Below are 19,376 nucleotides of genomic sequence, written 5' to 3' on the forward strand. Positions count from 1 at the left end.
AGTGGCATGAATTGTTACTCACCCCACACATTTGCCTGACCTGCTGCGTATTTCCAACATTTTCTTTCATTTTTATAAAATAAGGAATGTGCGTAACAGTACTGAGGAGAAACAGGAATATGGAATACTGAACACATGAGCAGAGAAATACTGAGTCGCCCCAACTTTACAAAACCTCCTTGACACCTTCCCCATTTCACAGCAAAACAGCTGGACAGTCCCTCAGATTCGGACTCCGCCCACTGGCGCCCCTGACTCCACCCACCGGGGTCCCGGACTCCGCCCATTGGTATCCCCGACTCCGCCCACCGGGGCCCCGGACTCCGCCCATTGATATCCGTGACTCCGCCCACTGGCGCCCCTGACTCCACCCACCGGGGCCCCGGACTCCGCCCATTGATATCCGTGACTCCGCCCACTGGCGCCCCGACTCCGCCCACCGAGGCTCCGGACTCCGCCTACCGGGTGGGGGGGGCTCAGGACTCCGCCCACTGGTGCCCTGACTCCGCCCACCGGGGCTTCGGACTCCGCCCACCGAGGGCTCCGGACTCCGCCCACCGGGAGCTCCGGACTCCGCCCACCGGGGTTTCGGACTCCGCCTATCAGGGCTCCGGACTCCGCCCACCGGGGTTTCGGACTCCGCCTATCAGGGCTCCGGACTCCGCCCACCGGGGTTTCGGACTCCGCCTATCAGGGCTCCGGACTCCGCCCACCGGGGTTTCGGACTCCGCCTATCAGGGCTCCGGACTCCGCCCACCGGGGTTTCGGACTCCGCCTATCAGGGCTCCGGACTCCGCCCACTGGAATGTCATTCAATGATTCGTTTCCTGGCTGGGAAAGGAGGCGTGAGAATGGATTGGTTGATTCTATTGAGCTCCAAGCCAATAGGAAGACGGGTTATAGTGGTGTGGGGGAGAAACCCTATGGTAACGGAGAAAGGGAGGGATGGGAGGCTGTGAGCTTGCACTCTGTATGGGATTGTTTTAAGTCTCCCTCCGTTTCCCTTGGATCTGCTTTGCGGCTCTGGCCTCCTGTACGAAGCGGATGCCAGCTGCCGCTTGTCCGTGCGGTTGTGGCGACCGGCTGTCTGCCCCAGCTTCCGTGTGTGTGAAGTTCGGAGCACCTCTCCCCGTGGAGCAGAGCCCAGCAGCAGCGCAGGATGGTGAGTGAGGCCGGGGAATGCGGCTTTCCGACTCGGTGCGGGACCTGGGCAGCTGAACTTTAACAATCCTCAGTGCTACAATGACCCTGAGCGGGCGAAGCTGTTGGGTAGGAGGTGCCAGCCCTTTGGGCTGAGCAGGACTATGGCACAGGGATCAGTAGCATTACAGGCCGCCAAGAGGCACATTTTACTGGTGGTTTGGTTTGATTTGATTTGATTTGATTTGAGAAGGCCATCTCCATGGACCACTTGCGGTGATGTGATGATAGTGCTCCTACAATGGAGTTGGGTCGGATTTTGACCCAGTGATGATGGAGAAAAGAGGGGAACTAAGGTGACGGTGTTCCCACAACATTGCTGCTTTGTCCTTGGTGCTCGAGGTTGCACTGCTGGAAATTACCGTTGAAGCAAGCTTGATCAGTTGTTGTATGTACCTTTTAGAGTGCACTTGCTGCAGACATACTGCACTGGTAATGGAGGAGATAGGAAAATAGGAGTAGACCATTCAGCCCATCGAGCCTGCTCCACCTTTCAATATGATCATGGCTGATCATCCATCTCAATGCTTTTTTCCTCACACTATCCCCATATCCCTTTATGTCATTGAGATGTATAATGAATCTAGAAGCAGGGGTGATGATCCCTTGGATTGCTTTGTCCTGAATGGTGTCAAGCTTTTTGAGTGTTGCTGCTGCACCATCCAAGCAAGTGATGATTCAGACTCCTGACTTGAGCCCTGTGGATGGTGGAGAGGCTTTGAGAGGTTAGAATGTGGGTCACTTGTCACAGAATACCCAGTCTGTGTGCTGCTTTTGTGGGTGTTCTGTTGATTTGATTGGTCCAATTGAGCTTTTGATCAATGGTGATGACCAAAATGACGGTGCTTATGCTGTTGAAGGCCAGGATAAGGTTATTTTTCGAGGTGATAATGGCTGTCCTGTAAACCCTGCTCCAGCCCAATCCTGTTAAGTACTGAACACTGGATATATTCTGGTAACTGGCCTCTAGGTGACACCTTTACGAATGTTAAATAGCTTCCTCACCAGCTATTGCCAGGGCCACTCAGCTCCTTACCTCATTACAGCCTTGGTTCAAGCATGGACAAAAGAGCTGAACCCCAGAGGTGAGGTAAGTGTGACTGCCCTTGGCATCTGGAATGCCCTGCCTGGGAGGGTGGTAGAGGCGGGTTGCCTCACATCCTTTTAAAAGTACCTGGATGAGCACTTGGCACGTCATATCATTCAAGGCTATGGGCCAAGTGCTGGCAAATGGGATTAGTTAGACAGGTCAGGTGTCTTTAATGCATCGGTGCAGACTCGATGGGCCGAAGGGCCTCTTCTGCACTGTATTATTCTGTGATTAAGGCAGCATTTTACCGAGTATGGCATCAAGGAGCCCTAGCAAAACTGAGATCAATGGGAATCAGTGAGAAAACCATCCGCTGGCTGGAGTCATACTTAGTGCCAAGGATGATGGTTGTGGTTGTTGGAGGTCAATCATCTGAGCTCCAGGACATCACTGTAGGAGTTCCTCAGGGTAGTGTCCTAGGCCCAACCATCTTCAGCTGCTTCATCATTGACCTTCCTTCAATCATAAGGTCAGAAGTGGGGATGTTCGCTGATGATTGCATAATGTTCAGCATTATTCGTGACTCCTCAGATACTGAAGCAGTCCTTGTAGAAATACAGCAAGACCTGGACAATATCCAGGCTTGGGCTGATAAGTGGCAAGTAACAGTCGCACCACACCAGTGCCAGGCAATGACCATCTCCAACAAGAGAGAATCTAACCATCTCCCCTTGACATTCAACGGCATTACCATCGCTGAATCCCCCACTATCAACATCCTAGGGGCTACCATTGACCAGAAACTGAACTGGAGTAGCCATATAAATAACATGGCTACAAGAGCAGGTCAGAGGCTAGGAATCCTGCGGCGAGTAACTCAATTCCTGACTCCCCAAAGCCTGTCCACCATCTACAAGGCACAAGTCAGGAGTGTGATGGAATACTCTCCACTTGCCTGGATGGGTGCAGCTCCAACAACACTCAACAAGCTCGACACCAACCAAGACAAAGCAGCCCGCTTGATTGGCACTCCATCCACAAACATTCACTCCCTCCACCACTGACGCACAGTGGCAGCAGTGTGTACCATCTACAAAATAGACTGCAGCAATGCATCAAGTCTCCTTGGACAGCACCTTCCAAACCCGTGACCTTTGCCACTTAGAAGGCCAAGGGCAGCAGCTGCATGGGAACACCACCACCTGCAAGTTCCCCTCCAAGTCACGCACCATCCTGACTTGGAACTATATCGCTGGGTCAAAATCCTGGAACTCCCTTCCTAAGAGCATTGTTGGTGTACCTACCCCACACGGACTGCAGCGGTTCAAGAAGGCAGTTCACCACCACCTTTTCGAGGGCAATAGGGATGGGCCATAAATGCTATCCTAACCAACGATGCCCACATCCCATGAACGAATTAAAAAAAAATACAATGGACATTGCCTTTGGTGCAGTGGGAGAATCTAAGCAGGGCAGTTTGTGATGTGCTAGCCGCATTAATATTCTACAATTCCAAGCTCTTGCACTAACAAAAGAATGTGAGGAAAGCTGAAAGGAGAAATGGCTATATAATAACATTGGGAGATATGGAAAAGATTACAACAGAGAAGTTGGAGGTCAGAGGTGATGATGTTTTTGTACATTGGTTCATGAACAGAAGAGCCAACATAGTTATGTGAGAAGGAGTGGGAGATGCAAACCAGAGTAGATGTTTACTAAAGGGAAAAGTTTAAAGAGTCTGTCACTATGTCATTACACTGGAAAGTTCAGGTCTGAGCAGCTAGTTATATTGCCTTTGGTAGAAGACTGGCACAAGTTACTTACTTGTACCCTAGGTTGATTTGTAGTATATGGTATGTGTTGAAGTTGTTGTATGTTGGAGATCTAGACTATATTTTCCTCTTCTTTGATTTTAGTGATGAATTTAATATTGGTATAAAGTGGTGTTTTCTGTTTTACACTCTCAGAGTACATTGGCAACATGATTTTTGAGTGAGATTTCTTATCTGCAGCAGGTGTTTTGTGCATTGGAGCTGCAGTGTATTGACAGTGTTATTGAAATGGTTAATACATTCCCAAACAAGTGAGATGCTTTTTTGCTCAGTAACTTGCTCCTGCCTCTTTCATTCTATTCCCTGATGGTTGTACGAAGGATGAGTTGAGAATAGCATCACAATGCTGACAGGTTCTCGGACATTTACCTGTTCTGCATAAGCTTGTGCTCAATCTGGTTAATTGATTTTGCGATAGTCACTTGTCTTTTTAAAAATTTGTTTCACTAGATCCGTATTGCAGCTTTAAATGACACGACAGTGGTGGAAGACTACGAGGAATCCTTCAAGAGCCACAAAACTCGAACAAAAGAGGCTCAGGTTTGTACCATTGTTTAACATTGTGTATTGTGCCAATTGTAGCCCTACAGCTGAGAATAGCTAAATTAGCACAAACTGGGGACAGAATGCTGGGATCTTCCAGGCCATTGGGAGCCCTTTTATATGAAGGTGTCTGGTGATTACCTAATATTGTCCTGAAAAGCTTTTGTTTTACAGCTGAAGGTGTGTGATGCACACTAAGTGTGCTTATCGGAGTCTGCTGTCCTGATTCTAACCTAATATAATTTACCTAACTTATGTTTCCTCAATCTAGGAAGCTGAAGCATTTTCCCTATACCACAAAGCATTAGATCTCCAGAAACATGATCGCTATGAAGAATCTGCAAAGGCTTACCATGAACTCTTGAACACTCAGCTGCTGAAAGAGGTGAGCATTGCAAGGACATGTAGGAAGCTGGAATTTAAACCCATTTTGAGCCTATTGCAATGTATTTGCAGTTAATAGAAAATATTTAAGATCTATTTTGCAAGACTGGGTAAACAAAATTATGCCTCTATTGAATGCTGCACTTGAGTAAGCTTAAACAATTTATTAAGCCATGAATGAAAAATTCATTTTGTTCCTTTTGTAAGTGTTCTTTTTAGTAGTTACATGTGCATTCTACAGAACCATTTTGTTCCATCATTCAAATGTTTCTTGCAGATCTTTGAGTGGAGTGATATATAATCAACCACAGATTGAGATTTGTTATTCTGTAGCAGTGTCAGAAGGTCCTCTGCTGTGAATTTATGCAAATGTATGTGCGCTTGCATTTGCAAAAATGGGACCTTGCCCAGAACAATTTCTTAATGTGCTATATCCCAAATGGAACTAAAAGTCAGATACCAAATAATAGAATTAATGAATTAATTCCACTAGGTTTAAGTTGAATCTAAAGCTGTTTCACAAGTGAGTGGGTTAACATTTATAATCCAGGAACATAGAACAGTAAGACTAATTCCAGGTGTGAAGAGCATGAGCTTGGTGTAAAGATTAGTGGATAGGGTGCCAAACGAGCAGACTGCATTGTGCTGGATGATGCTGATCATCTTGAATAGTAATGCAGCTGCACTCATCCAGGCAAGTGGAAGAGTATTCCATCACACTCTTGACTTATGCTTTGCAGATAGTGGAGAGGCTCTGGGAAGTCAGGAAGTGAGCTGCACACTGCAGAAAACCCAGCCTCTGACCTGGTCATGGCACTTAATGTGGTTTCTGATAAATGCTGATTCCTGCCCCAGGATGTTGATGGTGGGGGACTCGGCAATAGCAGTGCCATTGAATGACAGGAGGCTATGGTTAGGCTCAATGAGTTGGTCATTGTCTGGCATTTGTTTGGTACAAATGTTACTTGCCATTTATCTGTCCCAGCCCAGAAGCTAACCAGGTCTTGCTGCATATAGATACAGACTACTTCATTATCTGAGGAAATGGCCACTGTGCAATCATCAGCGAACCGTCCCTCTTCTGACATGGTGGATGGAAAGTCATTGATGAAGTAGCTGATGATAGTTGGGCTGAGGACACTACCCTGAGGAATTCCTGACACAGTGTCGTGTGCTGAGATGACTGGCCTCCAATAACCACAGCCATCCTTCTTTGTGTTAGGTATAACTCTACCCAGGAGAGGTTTTCCCCGATTCCCATTGACTTCAGTTTTATTAGGGCTCTATGATGCCACACTTGGACAAATGCTGCCAACATTTTATCTATTTTTGCTGTAATGAGGTCTGGAGCGAAGTGGTACTGGTGGAACCAAATTGAGCACCGATGAGCAGTTTATTAGTGAGTAAATATGACTTGAAGGAGTCATGCATACTGCTATCATCACTTTACTGTTGATTGAGAGTAGGCTGATGGGTGGCAATTGACCAGGTTGGATTGATCTTTTTGTGGGTAGTGCCTACTTGGGCAATTTTCCATATTGTTGCATATATGCCAGTGTTGTCGTACTGATACAACCTGCTTAGGGTTATGGCTAGTTCTGGAGCACAGGTCTTCAGTACTACACCTGGGATGTTCTTGAGACGTGTGGGCTTTGTGTCCAGTGTACTCAGTCGTTCCTTGATGTAACGTGGAGTAAATGAATTGGTTGAAGATTTGCATCTGTGGTGGGGGCTGAGGAGAAAACCAAGAAGGATCATTCAATCGGTTCTTCTGGCTGTAAATAGCTGAAAAGCTTCAGTCTTTTCTATTCTATTTGTGCTTGGCTGTGCCATGGTTAAGGATGGGGATGTTAATGACACCTTTTTTCCTGTGAGTTGTCCACCACCACCATTCATGTCTGGTTGTGACAGGGTTTCAGAAGTTTGACCTGATCTGTTGTGGGAATGCTTAGCTATGTCTGATATAGTGCTTTTTCTATTTAGCATGTATGTAGCCCTGCATTCCAGCTTCACCAGGTAGGTACTTCACCTTTTGCTCTTTCACACTCCTCATAGAGCCATGGTTAGTCATCTGACTTGGTGTTGATGGAGGTTTGAGGAAAAGCTGGGCCAAGAGTTTACAGATTGTAGTGATATATAATTCTGTTGCTGATGGCTAACAGCATCTTGTGGGTTCCCAGTTTTGGGCTGTTAGGGTCTGTTCTTAGTATGTCTCATTTAGCATGGTGTTAGTGACATGACATGATGGAGGGTGTCCTTACTATATAAACTGGGACTGAATCTCCACTAGGACAGTGTGGTGGTCACTTCTACCAGTACTATCAAGGGCAGATGCATGTGTGACAGGTGGATTGATGAGGACAAGGGCAAGTAGGGTTGTTCTGTCACCAGCTGCTACAACCCAGTCTGGCATTTGTGTCCTTCAGAACTTGGCCAGTTCAGTCAGTGGTGATACGACTGAGCAATGGACATTGAAATCTCCACCCAGAGTATGTTCTGAGTCCTGGCTACTCTTGGTACTACTTCCAGGTGGTGGTTAACAGGGAGGAATACTGATTCATCAGCAGAGAGAGGGCAGTAGGTAATAATCAGGAAGTTTCCTTGCTGATGTTTGAGCTGAGGCCTTGAGATTTCAAGTTCCAGAGACAATGTTGAGGACTCCTGGGCCACCTCCTCACCCCCTGACTATATCCACTGTGCCCCACCTCTGGTGGCTCTGTCCTACCAGTGGGACAGGACATACCCAGGGTTAGTGATGGAGGAGTCTGGCACTTTAACTGATGGATATTATTCTGTAAGATATGACTATAATCAGGCTGTTGTTCGAGTCTGTAGGACAACACTCCCAACTTTGGCACCAGTCCCCAGATGTTAATAGGACTTTGCAAGGTTGATTGGGCTGGGTGTGTCTTTGTCGTGTCCTGATTTGATGTCTAGGTCACAGGAGAGTGATTGGTAGAGCTTTATTCTCATTTTTCTTTCTAGCAGTTTGATGCAACTGAGTGGTTAACTGAATTACTTAAGAGGGCAGTTAACTGTCAACCATGTTGATTTGGGACTACAGTCGCATATTGGCCAGATCCGGTAAATGCATCTGGTTTTCTTCCCTAAAGGACATTAGTGAGCTAGATGGGGTTTTATGACAATTTAACAGCTTCCTTGTCAGCATTACTGGGTATCTGCTTTTTACTTCCAGATTCTTTTTAAAGCTGAATTCAAATTCTCAAATTGCCATAATAAAAACAGGAAAAGGCTGGAAATATTCAACAGGTCAGGCACAGCTGTGGAGAGAGAAATAGTTAATGTTTCGGTCTGTGACCTTACATTTCTAACTTTTTCCAGTTCTGATGGAACAGGTTTTCAGCAAGTGAAAAGGGGGAGGTTGGGAAGAACAATAGAAAAGGTCTGTGATAGGGTGGAGGGCAGGAGAGATTAAATGACAAAAGGTTTCTTGGTGTAAGGTTAAAGGGAGTGGCAGAGTGGGGCAAGTAAAGATACAAAAGATCTATCTAGAGGAGGTATGAATGACAGGAGAGCTGCCATCCAAATGCAAAGTAAAGGAAATAAGAGAGAAACAAGAAAAAACAAACCAGCAAAGAAACACAAAACAAAATTAACAAATCACTGTTTCACCTGGAAGGAGTGTTTGGGGCCCTGGACGGTGGGAAGGGAGGAGGTAAAGGTGTAGTTGTTGCATCTCCTGTGCTTACATGGAAAGGTGCCATAGGAAAGGGTTGTTGGAGGTGACTGAGGAATGGACGAGGGTGTCGGAGAGGAATAGTTCCTTTGGAATGATGAAAGGGGAGGGGGAGATGTGTTTGGTGGGGGAAATGGCGGAGGATGAAATATTGAATACAGAGCCTGGTGGGGTGGAAGGTGAGGACAAGAAGAACCTTATTGTGGTTCTGGGAGAGTGGTGGGGGTGAGATCGGAAGTGCATGAAATAGCATGGAGTCGGTCGAGGGCCTGACAACCACGGTGGGGGAGAATCCTCAGTAGAGGAAAAAGGAAGCCGTTGGAAGCGCTAGTATGGAAGGTATCGTCTGAACAGATGCGATGGAGACAGAGAAACTGGGAGAATGGAATAGAGTCCGTTCCTTTTGTCAAATTTGCCATGATGAGATTTCAACTTGTTTCCTGGATTATTAGTCCAGGCAATTGGATTATTAGTCCAGTAACATAACTACTCTACCATTCAGGACTGTTTTGGACAAGAAGTGCACAAGACCAAGGATTTACTGTGTTATCCCCTTGATGCACGAACTCCTCTTTGCTGACGATGCTGCTTTAACATCTCACACTGAAGAGTGTCTGCAGAGTCTCATTGACAGGTTTGCAGCTGCCTGCAACGAATTTGGCCTAACCATCAGCCTGAAGAAAACGAACATCATGGGGCAGGACGTTAGAAATGCTCCATCCATCAATATTGGCGACCACGCTCTGGAAGTGGTTCAAGAGTTCACCTACCTAGGCTCAACTATCACCAGTAACCTGTCTCTAGATGCAGAAATCAACATGCGCATGGGAAAGGCTTCCACTGCTATGTCCAGACTGGCCAAGAGAGTGTGGGGAAAATGGCGCACTGACACGGAACACAAAAGTCCGAGTGTATCAAGCCTGTGTCCTCAGTACCTTGCTCTATGGCAGCGAGGCCTGGACAATGTATGTCAGCCAAGAGCGACGTCTCAATTCATTCCATCTTTGCTGCCTCCGGAGAATACTTGGCATCAGGTGGCAGGACCGTATCTCCAACACAGAAGTCCTCGAGGCGGCCAACATCCCCAGCTTATACACACTACTGAGTCAGTGGCACTTGAGATGGCTTGGCCATGTGAGCCGCATGGAAGATGACAGGATCCCCAAAGACACATTGTTCAGCGAGCTCGCCACTGGTATCAGATCCACCGGCCGTCCATGTCTCCGCTTTAAAGACGTCTGCAAACGCACCATGAAGTCCTGTGACATTGATCACAAGTCGTGGGAGTCAGTTGCCAGCGTTCGCCAGAGCTGGCGGGCAGCCATAAAGGCGGGGCTAAAGTGTGGCGAGTCGAAGAGACTTAGCAGTTGGCAGGAAAAAAGACAGAAGCGCAAGGGGAGAGCCAACTGTGAAACAGCCCCGACAAACAAATTTTTCTGTAGCACCTGTGGAAGGGCCTGTCACTCTAGAGTTGGCCTTTATAGCGACTCCAGGCGCTGCTCCACACACCACTGACCACCTCCAGGCGCTTACCCATTGTCTCTCGAGATAAGGAGGCCAAAGAAGAGAAGAGGTGTGGAGTGAAATTAGCAGTTTACTCTTGTAATTTGTGGTATTGTTTACATGCAATCAGGAATGGTAGCACAGTGGTTATGTTACTGGACTAAATCTGGAGGCTAGGACTAATGTCCGGAGACATGAGTTCAAATCCCATCACAGCAGCTTGGGTAGTTAAGTTCAGTTAATTAAGCAAATCTGGAATAAAAAGCTGGTCTTCGTAGCGGTGACCATCAAGCTACCGGATTGTTGTGAAAACTCTTTTTTAAAAAAAAATAAAAGCAATATACTGTGGATGCTGGAACTCTGAAATAATAGAAAGTAGAACAAAGAACAGTACAGCACAGGAACAGGTCATTCGGCCCTCCAAGCCTGCGCCGATCAGGATGCCTAAACTAAAACCTCCTGCACTTCCGGGGTCCGTATCCCTCTATTCCCATCCTATTATTGTATTTGTGAAGATGCCTCTTAAACGTCGCTATGGTACCTGCTTCCACCACCTTCCCCGGCAGCAAGTTCCAGGCAATCACCACTCTCTGTAATAAAAAAAAAACTTGCCTCGCACATCCCCTCTCCAAAGCCTCCACATCCTTCTGGTAGTGTAGCGACCAGAATTGTATGCAATATCCCAAGTGTGGCCTAACTAAGGTTCTATACAGCTGCAGCATGACTTGCCAATTTTTATACTCTATCCCCCGACCGATGAAGGCAAGCATGCCGTATGCCTTCTTGACTACCTTGTCCACCTGTGTTGCCACTTTCAGTGACCTGTGGACCTGTATGCCCAGATCTCTCTACCTGTCAATACTCCTAAGGGTTCTGCCATTTACTGTATACCTCCCACCTGCATTAGACCTTCCAAAATGCATTATCTCACATCTGTCCGGATTAAAATCCATCTGCCATTTCTCCGCCCAAGTCTCCAACCGATCTATAATCCTGCTGTATCCTCTGACAATCCTCATCACTATCCGCAACTCCACCAACCTTTGTGTCATCCGCAAACTTACTAATCAGACCAGCTACATTTTCCTCCAAATCATTCATTTACATATACTACAAACAGCAAAGGTCCCAGCACTGATCCCTGCGGAACACCACTAGTCACAGCCCTCCATCCAGAAAAGCACCCTTCCATTGCTACCCTCTGTCTTCTATGACCGAGCCAGTTCCGTATCCGTCTTGCCAGCTCACCTCTGATCCCGTGTGACTTCACCTTTTGTACCAGTCTGCCATGAGGGACCTTGTCAAAGGCTTTACTAAAGTCCATGTAGACAACATCCACTGCCCTTCCTTCATCAATCATCTCCGTCACTGCCTCAAAAAACTCGATCAAGTTAGTGAGACACGACCTCCCCTTCACAAAACCATGCTGCCTCTCGCTAATAAGTTCATTTGTTTCCAAATGGGAGTAAATCCTGTCCCGAAAAGTCCTCTCTAATAATTTCCCTACCACTGACGTAAGGCTCACCTGCCTGTAACTTCCTAGATTATCCTTGCTACCCTTCTTAAACAAAGGAACAACATTGGCTATTCTCCAGTCCTCTGGGACCTCACCTGTAGCCAATGAGGATGCAAAGATTTCTGTCAAGGCCCCAGCAATTTCTTCCCTTGCCTCCCTTAGTGTTCTGAGGTAGATCCCATCAGGCCCTGTGGACCTATCTACCTTAATGCTTTGCAAGACGCCCAACACCACCACCTTTTTGATAACGACATGACCCAGACTATCTACACTCCCTTCCCTTGAGTCATCATCCACCAAGTCCTTCTCTTTGGTGTATACTGATGCAAAGTACTCATTTAGTACATCGCTCATTTCCTCTGGCTCCACGCATCGATTCCCTCCTTGGAGGGAAAATTGGAGTGCTGTCCCACAGGCCAGTCAAGCAATAGCCTGACGTAGTTATACTTGCAGAATCATACCAATGTCCTGAACTCCTCCATCACCATCCCGGAGTATGTCTAGAGGCGCTGTGGGCCATCTCAGCAGCAGTATTGTATTCAACTGCAATCTGTAACCTCATGGCCTGGCATATCCTTCACTCTACCATTACCATCAAACCAGGGGACCAACCTTGGTTCATTGAGGAGTGTGGAAGAATATGCCAGGAGCAGCACCAGGCATACGGAACAATGATGTGTTGATCTAGTGAAGCTACAATGCAGGACTACATGCACGCTAAACAGTGGAAGCAGCATTTGATAGAGCTAAGTGATTCTACAACCAACAGATCAGATCAAAGCTCTGCAGTCTTCCACATCCAATCATGAGTGATGGTGGGCAACTAAACAACTAACCAGAGGAGGAGACTCCATGAACATCCCCACCTCAATGATGGCAGAGCCCAGCAAATGAGTGCAAAAGATGAGGCTGAAGTGTTTGCAACTGTTTACAGCCGGAAGTGCTGGATGATCCATCTCTGCCTCCTCCTGAGGTCCCCAGATAACAGTCTTCAGCCAATTTGATTCACTCCACGTGATATCAAGAAATGGCTGAGCACACTGGATGCAGCAAAGGCAGTGGGCTCTGACAGCATCCTGGCTGTAATGATGATGACTTCTGTTCTAGAACAAACTGCACCCCTAGCCAAGCTGTTCCAGTATGCCACAACACTGGCATCTACCTGACAACATGGAAAATTGCCTATGTATGTCCTGTCCACAAAAAGCAGGAGAAATCCAATCTGGCTAATTATCGTCCCATCAGTCTATATTTAATCATCAGTAAAGTGATGGAAGGTGTGCTATCACGTGCCATTTACTGACTGACAACCTGCTTACTGCTCAGTTTGGGTTCCGCCAGGGCCACTTGGCTCCAGACCTCATTATTGCCTTGATCAAAACCTGGCCAAAAGAGAAGAATTCCAGAGGTGAGGTGTGAGTGACTGTCTTTGACATCAAGGAAGAATTTGACAGAGTGTGGCATCATGGAGCCCAAGTAAAACTGAGATCAGTGGGAATTGGGGGTGGGGTGGAATCTCTCCACTGGCTAGTCATACCTAGGACAAAGGAAGGTTGTTGGAGGCTGATGTCCTGGGCCCAACTATCTTCAGCTGACTATTCAATGACCTTGCCTCCAACATAAGGCTAGAAGTGGGGATGTTTGCTGATGATTACACAGTATTAAGTACCTCAGTAAATGAAGCAGTCTGTGCCCACATGCAACACGACCTGGGCAACATTCAGGCTGGGGTTGATAAGTGGTAAGTAACATTCATGCCACACAAGTGCCAGGCAATGGCTATCTCCATCAAGAGAGAATCTAACCACCTCCCTTTAAGATTTAATGGCATTGCCATTGCTGAATCCCCCACTATCAACATCCTGAGGGTTACCATTGACCAGAAACTCAATTGGACCACCCATATAAATACTGTGGCTGCAAGAGCAGGTCAGAGGCTGGGAGTTTTGCAGGGAGTAACTTACCTTCTGACTCCCAAATACCTGTCCACTATCTACAAGGCACAAGTCAGGAGTGTGATGGAATACTCTCCACTTGCCTGGATGAGTGCAGCTTCAACAACACTCAGGAAGCTCGACACCATCCAGGACACAGCAGCCGGCTTGATTAGCACTACATCCACCACCTTCAGCATTCTTTCCCTTCACCACTGGCACGCTGTGGCTGCAGTGTACTATGTATAAGATGCACTGCAGAAATAGACAAAGACTCCATTGGCAGCATCTTCCAAACCTCTGAGACCCAAAATAACAAGGACAGCAGATGCATGGGAAAACCATCACCTGCAAGTTCCCTTCCAGATCATTGCCCATCCTGACTTGGAACAATATCACTGGTCCTTTGCTGTCTTTGGGTTAAATCCTGGAACTCAGTCCTTTAACAGCACTGTGGGTGTCCCTACACCACATGGACTGCAGCAGTTTAAGAAAGTGGCTTGCCACCACCTTTTCGAGGGCAATTCTGAACTGGCAATAATGCTGGCCTTGCCAGCAATGCCGCTGTTCCACGGATGAATTAAAAAAAAAAATACCAGGCTGCGTCAGAGTTGTAAAGAAGTTTCCAAATCTCAAGTTCTAAGCCCAAGGTTTCCCTCTACCCTAACCCAGAGCAAGTGTGTTTCTTTGGTGTCCCTCCTAACTCCTCTAATTCCCCCTTCAAGCTCATTTAGTTCATGAGACCCAACGTCCTCCCGCTGACCACCCACTTTCGCTTGCTGGCTCCCATACTAACTGACCATTGTAAATGGTTCTTTTTCCTCAAGGTACTTTTTCTTCCCTTTGAAAACTGCTGTCATCAGTCCCTCTTCAAAACAATCTTCAGCCCTTTGTCCTTGTAAGCTAGCTCCCCATTTCCACCTTTTTTCTTATCCTTGAACGTGTCAGCTCTCAAAACCATGCCCACCTTTCCCATAACTCCATGTTTGAATCTCTCCGATCACGTTTCTGGCTTGGCACAGCACCTAATTGGCCCTAACCAAAGTCAGAAACTTCACCTCATCTTCCGATAGTCACTGGACTCAACACTGAGTTCAACTTCAGACCATGACTGCCATTTTGATTGTTTTTTTTTGCCATGTGCCTGTCTTAAACGTGTTTTTCATATTTTTGCTTTCAGACAGAGCTGCTTATTATTCTGCCATCAACACTCTCTCTAGTCAAATGCTTTGTCTTTTACTATGGCTATTACTACTCCCTTTGCCTTTTGTTCCATGACCACTGTCTTTTAGTCTCTCCTGCCCTCCGCCTTAACACAGACCTTCCCTTTTGTTGTTCTCTTTTCCCCCACCTTTCACTTGCTCAAAGCCTATTGCGTTTGTAGCCTTTGCCAGTTCTGATGACAGATCATAGGTCTGAAACGTTAACTCTGTTTCTCTCCACAGATGTTGCCAGACCTACTGTGTATTTCCAACACTTTGTTTTTAATTCAGAAATGTGCTATCCCACATTGCCCTTCTTCACTTCTCTGCATCTTAATGTCAATTGCTGCATTTCTGCTAAAGTGCCTTTCCTCTGTTGTCCCGTTCAGAGGGACTGCCCTTGCTTGGTTCCACTCTCATTTATCCAATTGCAGCTGAGCATCTCCAGTAGTGACTTCTCTTCGTGTCCCACGCCATTACCTCTGGAAATCACTCGGATCCAACCTTTGTCTCTTCCAGTTTTTCTTACATTTAGTGTTCCTTGGGGACATATCCATTGACAAAGGGCCAATTGCTACAATAAAAGCAAAATACTGCAGATGCTGGAAATCTGAAATAAAAACAGAAGGTGCTGGAAATTCTCAGCAGACATAAATCTGTTTCTCTCTCCACAGATTAACGTTTTAGATCTGTAACTTTTCATCAGAACTGGCCAATTGCCACATGCAGGCTGATGACATGCAGCTCTACCTCTTCACCACCTCTTTCAATTGTCAAACTGCTTCTTGGGCAACCAGTCATGGATGAGCTGCAATTTCCTCCAGTTATACATCGGGAAGACTGAAGCCATCATCTTCAGGCACCACCCCACACCACCGCAAACTCTTATCCTCTCTACCGATTTCCCCTCTCTCCCTTGGCCACTGCTGCAGGTTAAACCAGACTGTTCACACCATGGTTTCCTGTTTGATCCTGAACTGATCCTCCAACCCCATATCTTCTCTATCACAAGGATTGCCAGTTTCCAGTTCTGTACATTGCTCACCTATACTCATTTACTGCTGAAACCCTTAACCATGTCTTTGTCACCTCCTGGATGTGAGTATTGTAGTGTTGTCTGGGCTAGCCTCCCATGCTTAACATTCCATAAAATTCAGCTCATGCAAAACTCTGCTGTCCATATCCTATCCTGCACCAAGTACTGCTCGCCCATCATCCCTGTGCTTCCTGACCTATATATGATTTTGGTCCCCCAACAGCTCAAATTCAAAGTTCTCATCCTTCTCTCGCCCTACAACCCTTATCTGCTTTCTTCCACCTGTTCACTCTCCTTCCTTTGTCCACCCCATTGGCGACCATGCCTTCAGCTGACTAGGCCTACAATCTGAAGTTCCCTCTCTAAAGCTTTCCAACTCTCTCTCCTTTAAGACCCACTGCTTGGCCAAGCTATAGTCACCCCTCCTAATCCTCTCTTTGGCTCAGCATTGATTTTTTAAATTTGTTTCTACATTCAGGCTGCTATATAAATGCAAATTCTGCTGATATGGACAAATTGCTCACGTTTTGCTCTCATGGTTTGTTGTTCAAAACACTTGATTGAATCTGTGTTTTGTAAGTTACTAGTAGAAATTAGATACAAAACAAAAGACACCTCTTAGCAGGTGGCAGAGTTCAGAGTAGGTCCAGGCTGCTTGCTGACAGCATCTGTTCCTTTGATGGAAAGTGCACATGTAATGCTAATTAACTTGTTGCTCTAGGCTGTTCTATGTGGTGATGAGAATGAAGGTTTAAAGCACCCTGGATTGATGCTGAAGTATTCTACGTATAAAAACCTGGCCAGTTTAGCATCCCAAAAAGATGACCCAAGTACAGCTATGGAATTTTACCTGGAGGTGAGAAGCTAAATATATTTATTTAAGAAAAACATCTTATGCAGGAACTCAGCTATGGATGTGAAGAAATCATTTTGAAAAGTTGCTCGATTTCTTTCAGCAACCGTCTTAGTTTTTAGGTTAGCTAACACCAAACCATTTCCATGGCCCCTCGTTCCCAACTGTATTTGCTGGTCTTCAAATTAAAAGAAGCCAACAAAGTTTACATATCATTTTTGCTCCTCTTCTCTCTGATTCCTCACATGGCCCTTCCCTCACCTCCCCTTGCTGCTTTTTCCTTGGTCCCCTCACGCTGCGCTATCCTGTATGTGTGACACTTCTCTTTGCTCCTCTTTCAAGACTGTTCGTGGTGCTTTGCGGGAGCACAGGGATGATGGATGAGCGGGACTTGGTGCAGGGTGTGGAGGCTGCAACAGATCGGCTCTTCCATGCATCCCACTTGGACAGGCCATTTGTCTCAACATAGTGGTATTCCTAGCAGTTTGAGAACCACCGATTTATATGAAACCAATGCCATTTATTGGACCATGCACCAGGATCTTTATTTCTCTGGAGCTGAATTTTGCTTATTCTCTGTGCATGCAGTCCTCAATCCGCCTCTTTATTTGTAATGATTCTCTTACAGGCTGTGATGTTGGATTCTACGGATGTGAACCTATGGTATAAAATAGGCAGAGTGGCATTGAGACTGATCCGTGTTCCACTGGCCCGCCATGCCTTTGAAGAAGGACTGAAGTGTAATGCCGATCACTGGCCATGTCTGGACAATCTTATCACCGTGCTGTACACGCTTAGTGATTACACCAGTAAGTTGAAATGTCATACAAACGTACGGATTAGGAGCAGGAGTAGGCTACTCGGCCCCTCGAGCCTTTTCCGCCATTCAATAAGTTCATGGCTGAACTGATTACTCCCCATTTCCACCTACCCCCGATAACTTTTCACCCCCTTGCTTATCAAGAATCTGTCTACCTCTGCCCTAAAAATATTCAAAGACTCTGCTTCCACCGCCTTTTGAAGAAGAGAATTCCAAAGACTCATGACCCTCCGAGAGAAACAATTTCTCCTCATCTCTGTCTTAAATGGGCGACCTCTTATTTTTAAACAGTGACACCTAGTTATAGAATCCCCCACAAGGGGAAACATCCTTTCCATATCCACCCTGTCAAGACCCCTCAGGATCTTTTATGTTTCAATCAAATCGCCTCTTATTCTTCTAAATTCCAGCAGATACAGGCATAGCCTGTCCAGTCTTTCCTCATAAGACAGCCTGCCCAATCCAGGTATTAATCTAGTAAACCTTCTCTGTACTGCCTCCAATGCATTTACATCCTTCCTTAAATAAGGAGACCAATACTGTACACAGTACTCCAGATGTGGTCTCACCAATGCCCTGTACAGCTGAAGCATAACCTCCCTACTTTTGTATTCAATTCCCCTCACGATAAAAGATCACATTCTATTAGCTTTCCTAATTACATGCTGTACTTGCATACTAACCTTTTGTGATTCATGCACTAGGACACCCAGATCCCTCTGCATCTCAGACCTCTGCAATCTCTCACCATTTAGATAGTATGCTTTTTTATTCATCCTGCTGAAGTGGACAATTTCCCACTTTCCCACATTATACTCCATTTGCCAGGACTTTGCCCACTCACTTAACCTATCTATATCCCTTTGTAGCCCTCTTATGTCCTGAATTCCTGGTGAATGGTTCTCTATGGGATTGCCAGCTGCACCTTGTGCAGTAAGACCAATATTTGATACTTAAATTACTGTTGATTGGCATTAGTGAACAGGATCCTATGCCATCCTGGTGACTGCAATGACCCTTGCCATAAAGTGTGGACGTCAGAAAGAAGGCAGGTTTGGACTTTGATTGTGGTAACATCCATGGTCTATTTGCCAGTTAACATTGACTGTCTAGGCTTGCATACAAAGAATGGTCACTTGGCAGAAGTACTTGACTGCTAAGCCCTGTGAATTGATGCATCAGACCTTTCAGGGAAGAAAATGTGACCCAGAAGGGGAAATATTTAAAGCGGTACAATGAACCCTCTTTGCTTGTGCAAAGAGAGAAGGAGGAACAGGAAAAATGAAATTTATTGTAATTATCCATTGTAGAAATGTTTTTGTTAAATTCAGTCATTTGTTCTTTTTATATTTCACCAGTCTTGTCTGGGCTGCATTTCCTGTAGTCAGTATTTTTTCTATCATTGTTTTATTACAGACGCATTTCTGCTGCACTATTTCAGTCATGCTTTGCAGTTTTTCTATTTATTTTACTTGACCTGAGTGCTCTGCAGTAAATGGTACTATTGTTGAGTTACTTTCTGAGACCTCCCAAGTCATTTCCAGCCTACAAAAGCTTTGTGGGAAGCAACTTGTTATTTTGAATATAGTAAGCTTTTTGGAATTTTTTTTTAATTAAAAAATTTTATTTTGCTAAGTGACCCTCCACCCCACTGTTCCCAACACTTCTGGCACCTGACCATTTGCTGCCATTGTCGTGCTGGCTGTCACGGCTTGATTTACCACCATCTGCTCACTCTTGGCTCCATTATCCATTTTTGGGATTACTTCTGATCTTGGTTGCTGCTTCTTTGGCTTGCTCCCTGGGGGACTGGAACTTGGGCTAAG

General features: G+C 46.0%; 1 protein-coding gene across 4 annotated transcripts in view; it reads left to right on the forward strand.

Annotated features, from left to right (window-relative positions):
- The first annotated feature begins 914 nt into the window (after nt 1-914).
- The window catches only part of cabin1 (calcineurin binding protein 1), a 678,888-nt gene continuing 660,426 nt past the window's right edge, over nt 915-19,376 (forward strand). For 3 of the 4 annotated variants that reach the window (XM_068055415.1, XM_068055418.1, XM_068055416.1), the window contains exons 1-5: nt 915-1,162; nt 4,513-4,602; nt 4,877-4,990; nt 16,599-16,733; nt 17,359-17,539. In XM_068055415.1, coding sequence (XP_067911516.1) covers nt 1,160-1,162; nt 4,513-4,602; nt 4,877-4,990; nt 16,599-16,733; nt 17,359-17,539 — 523 coding nt within the window. In that variant the 5' untranslated portion in view covers nt 915-1,159. The remainder of the gene's footprint in view (nt 1,163-4,512; nt 4,603-4,876; nt 4,991-16,598; nt 16,734-17,358; nt 17,540-19,376) is intronic. The other variant, XM_068055419.1, reaches the window with a different exon arrangement.

The sequence above is a fragment of the Heterodontus francisci genome, chromosome 23 (assembly GCF_036365525.1).
Source record: "Heterodontus francisci isolate sHetFra1 chromosome 23, sHetFra1.hap1, whole genome shotgun sequence".
NCBI classification, from domain to species: domain Eukaryota; kingdom Metazoa; phylum Chordata; class Chondrichthyes; order Heterodontiformes; family Heterodontidae; genus Heterodontus; species Heterodontus francisci.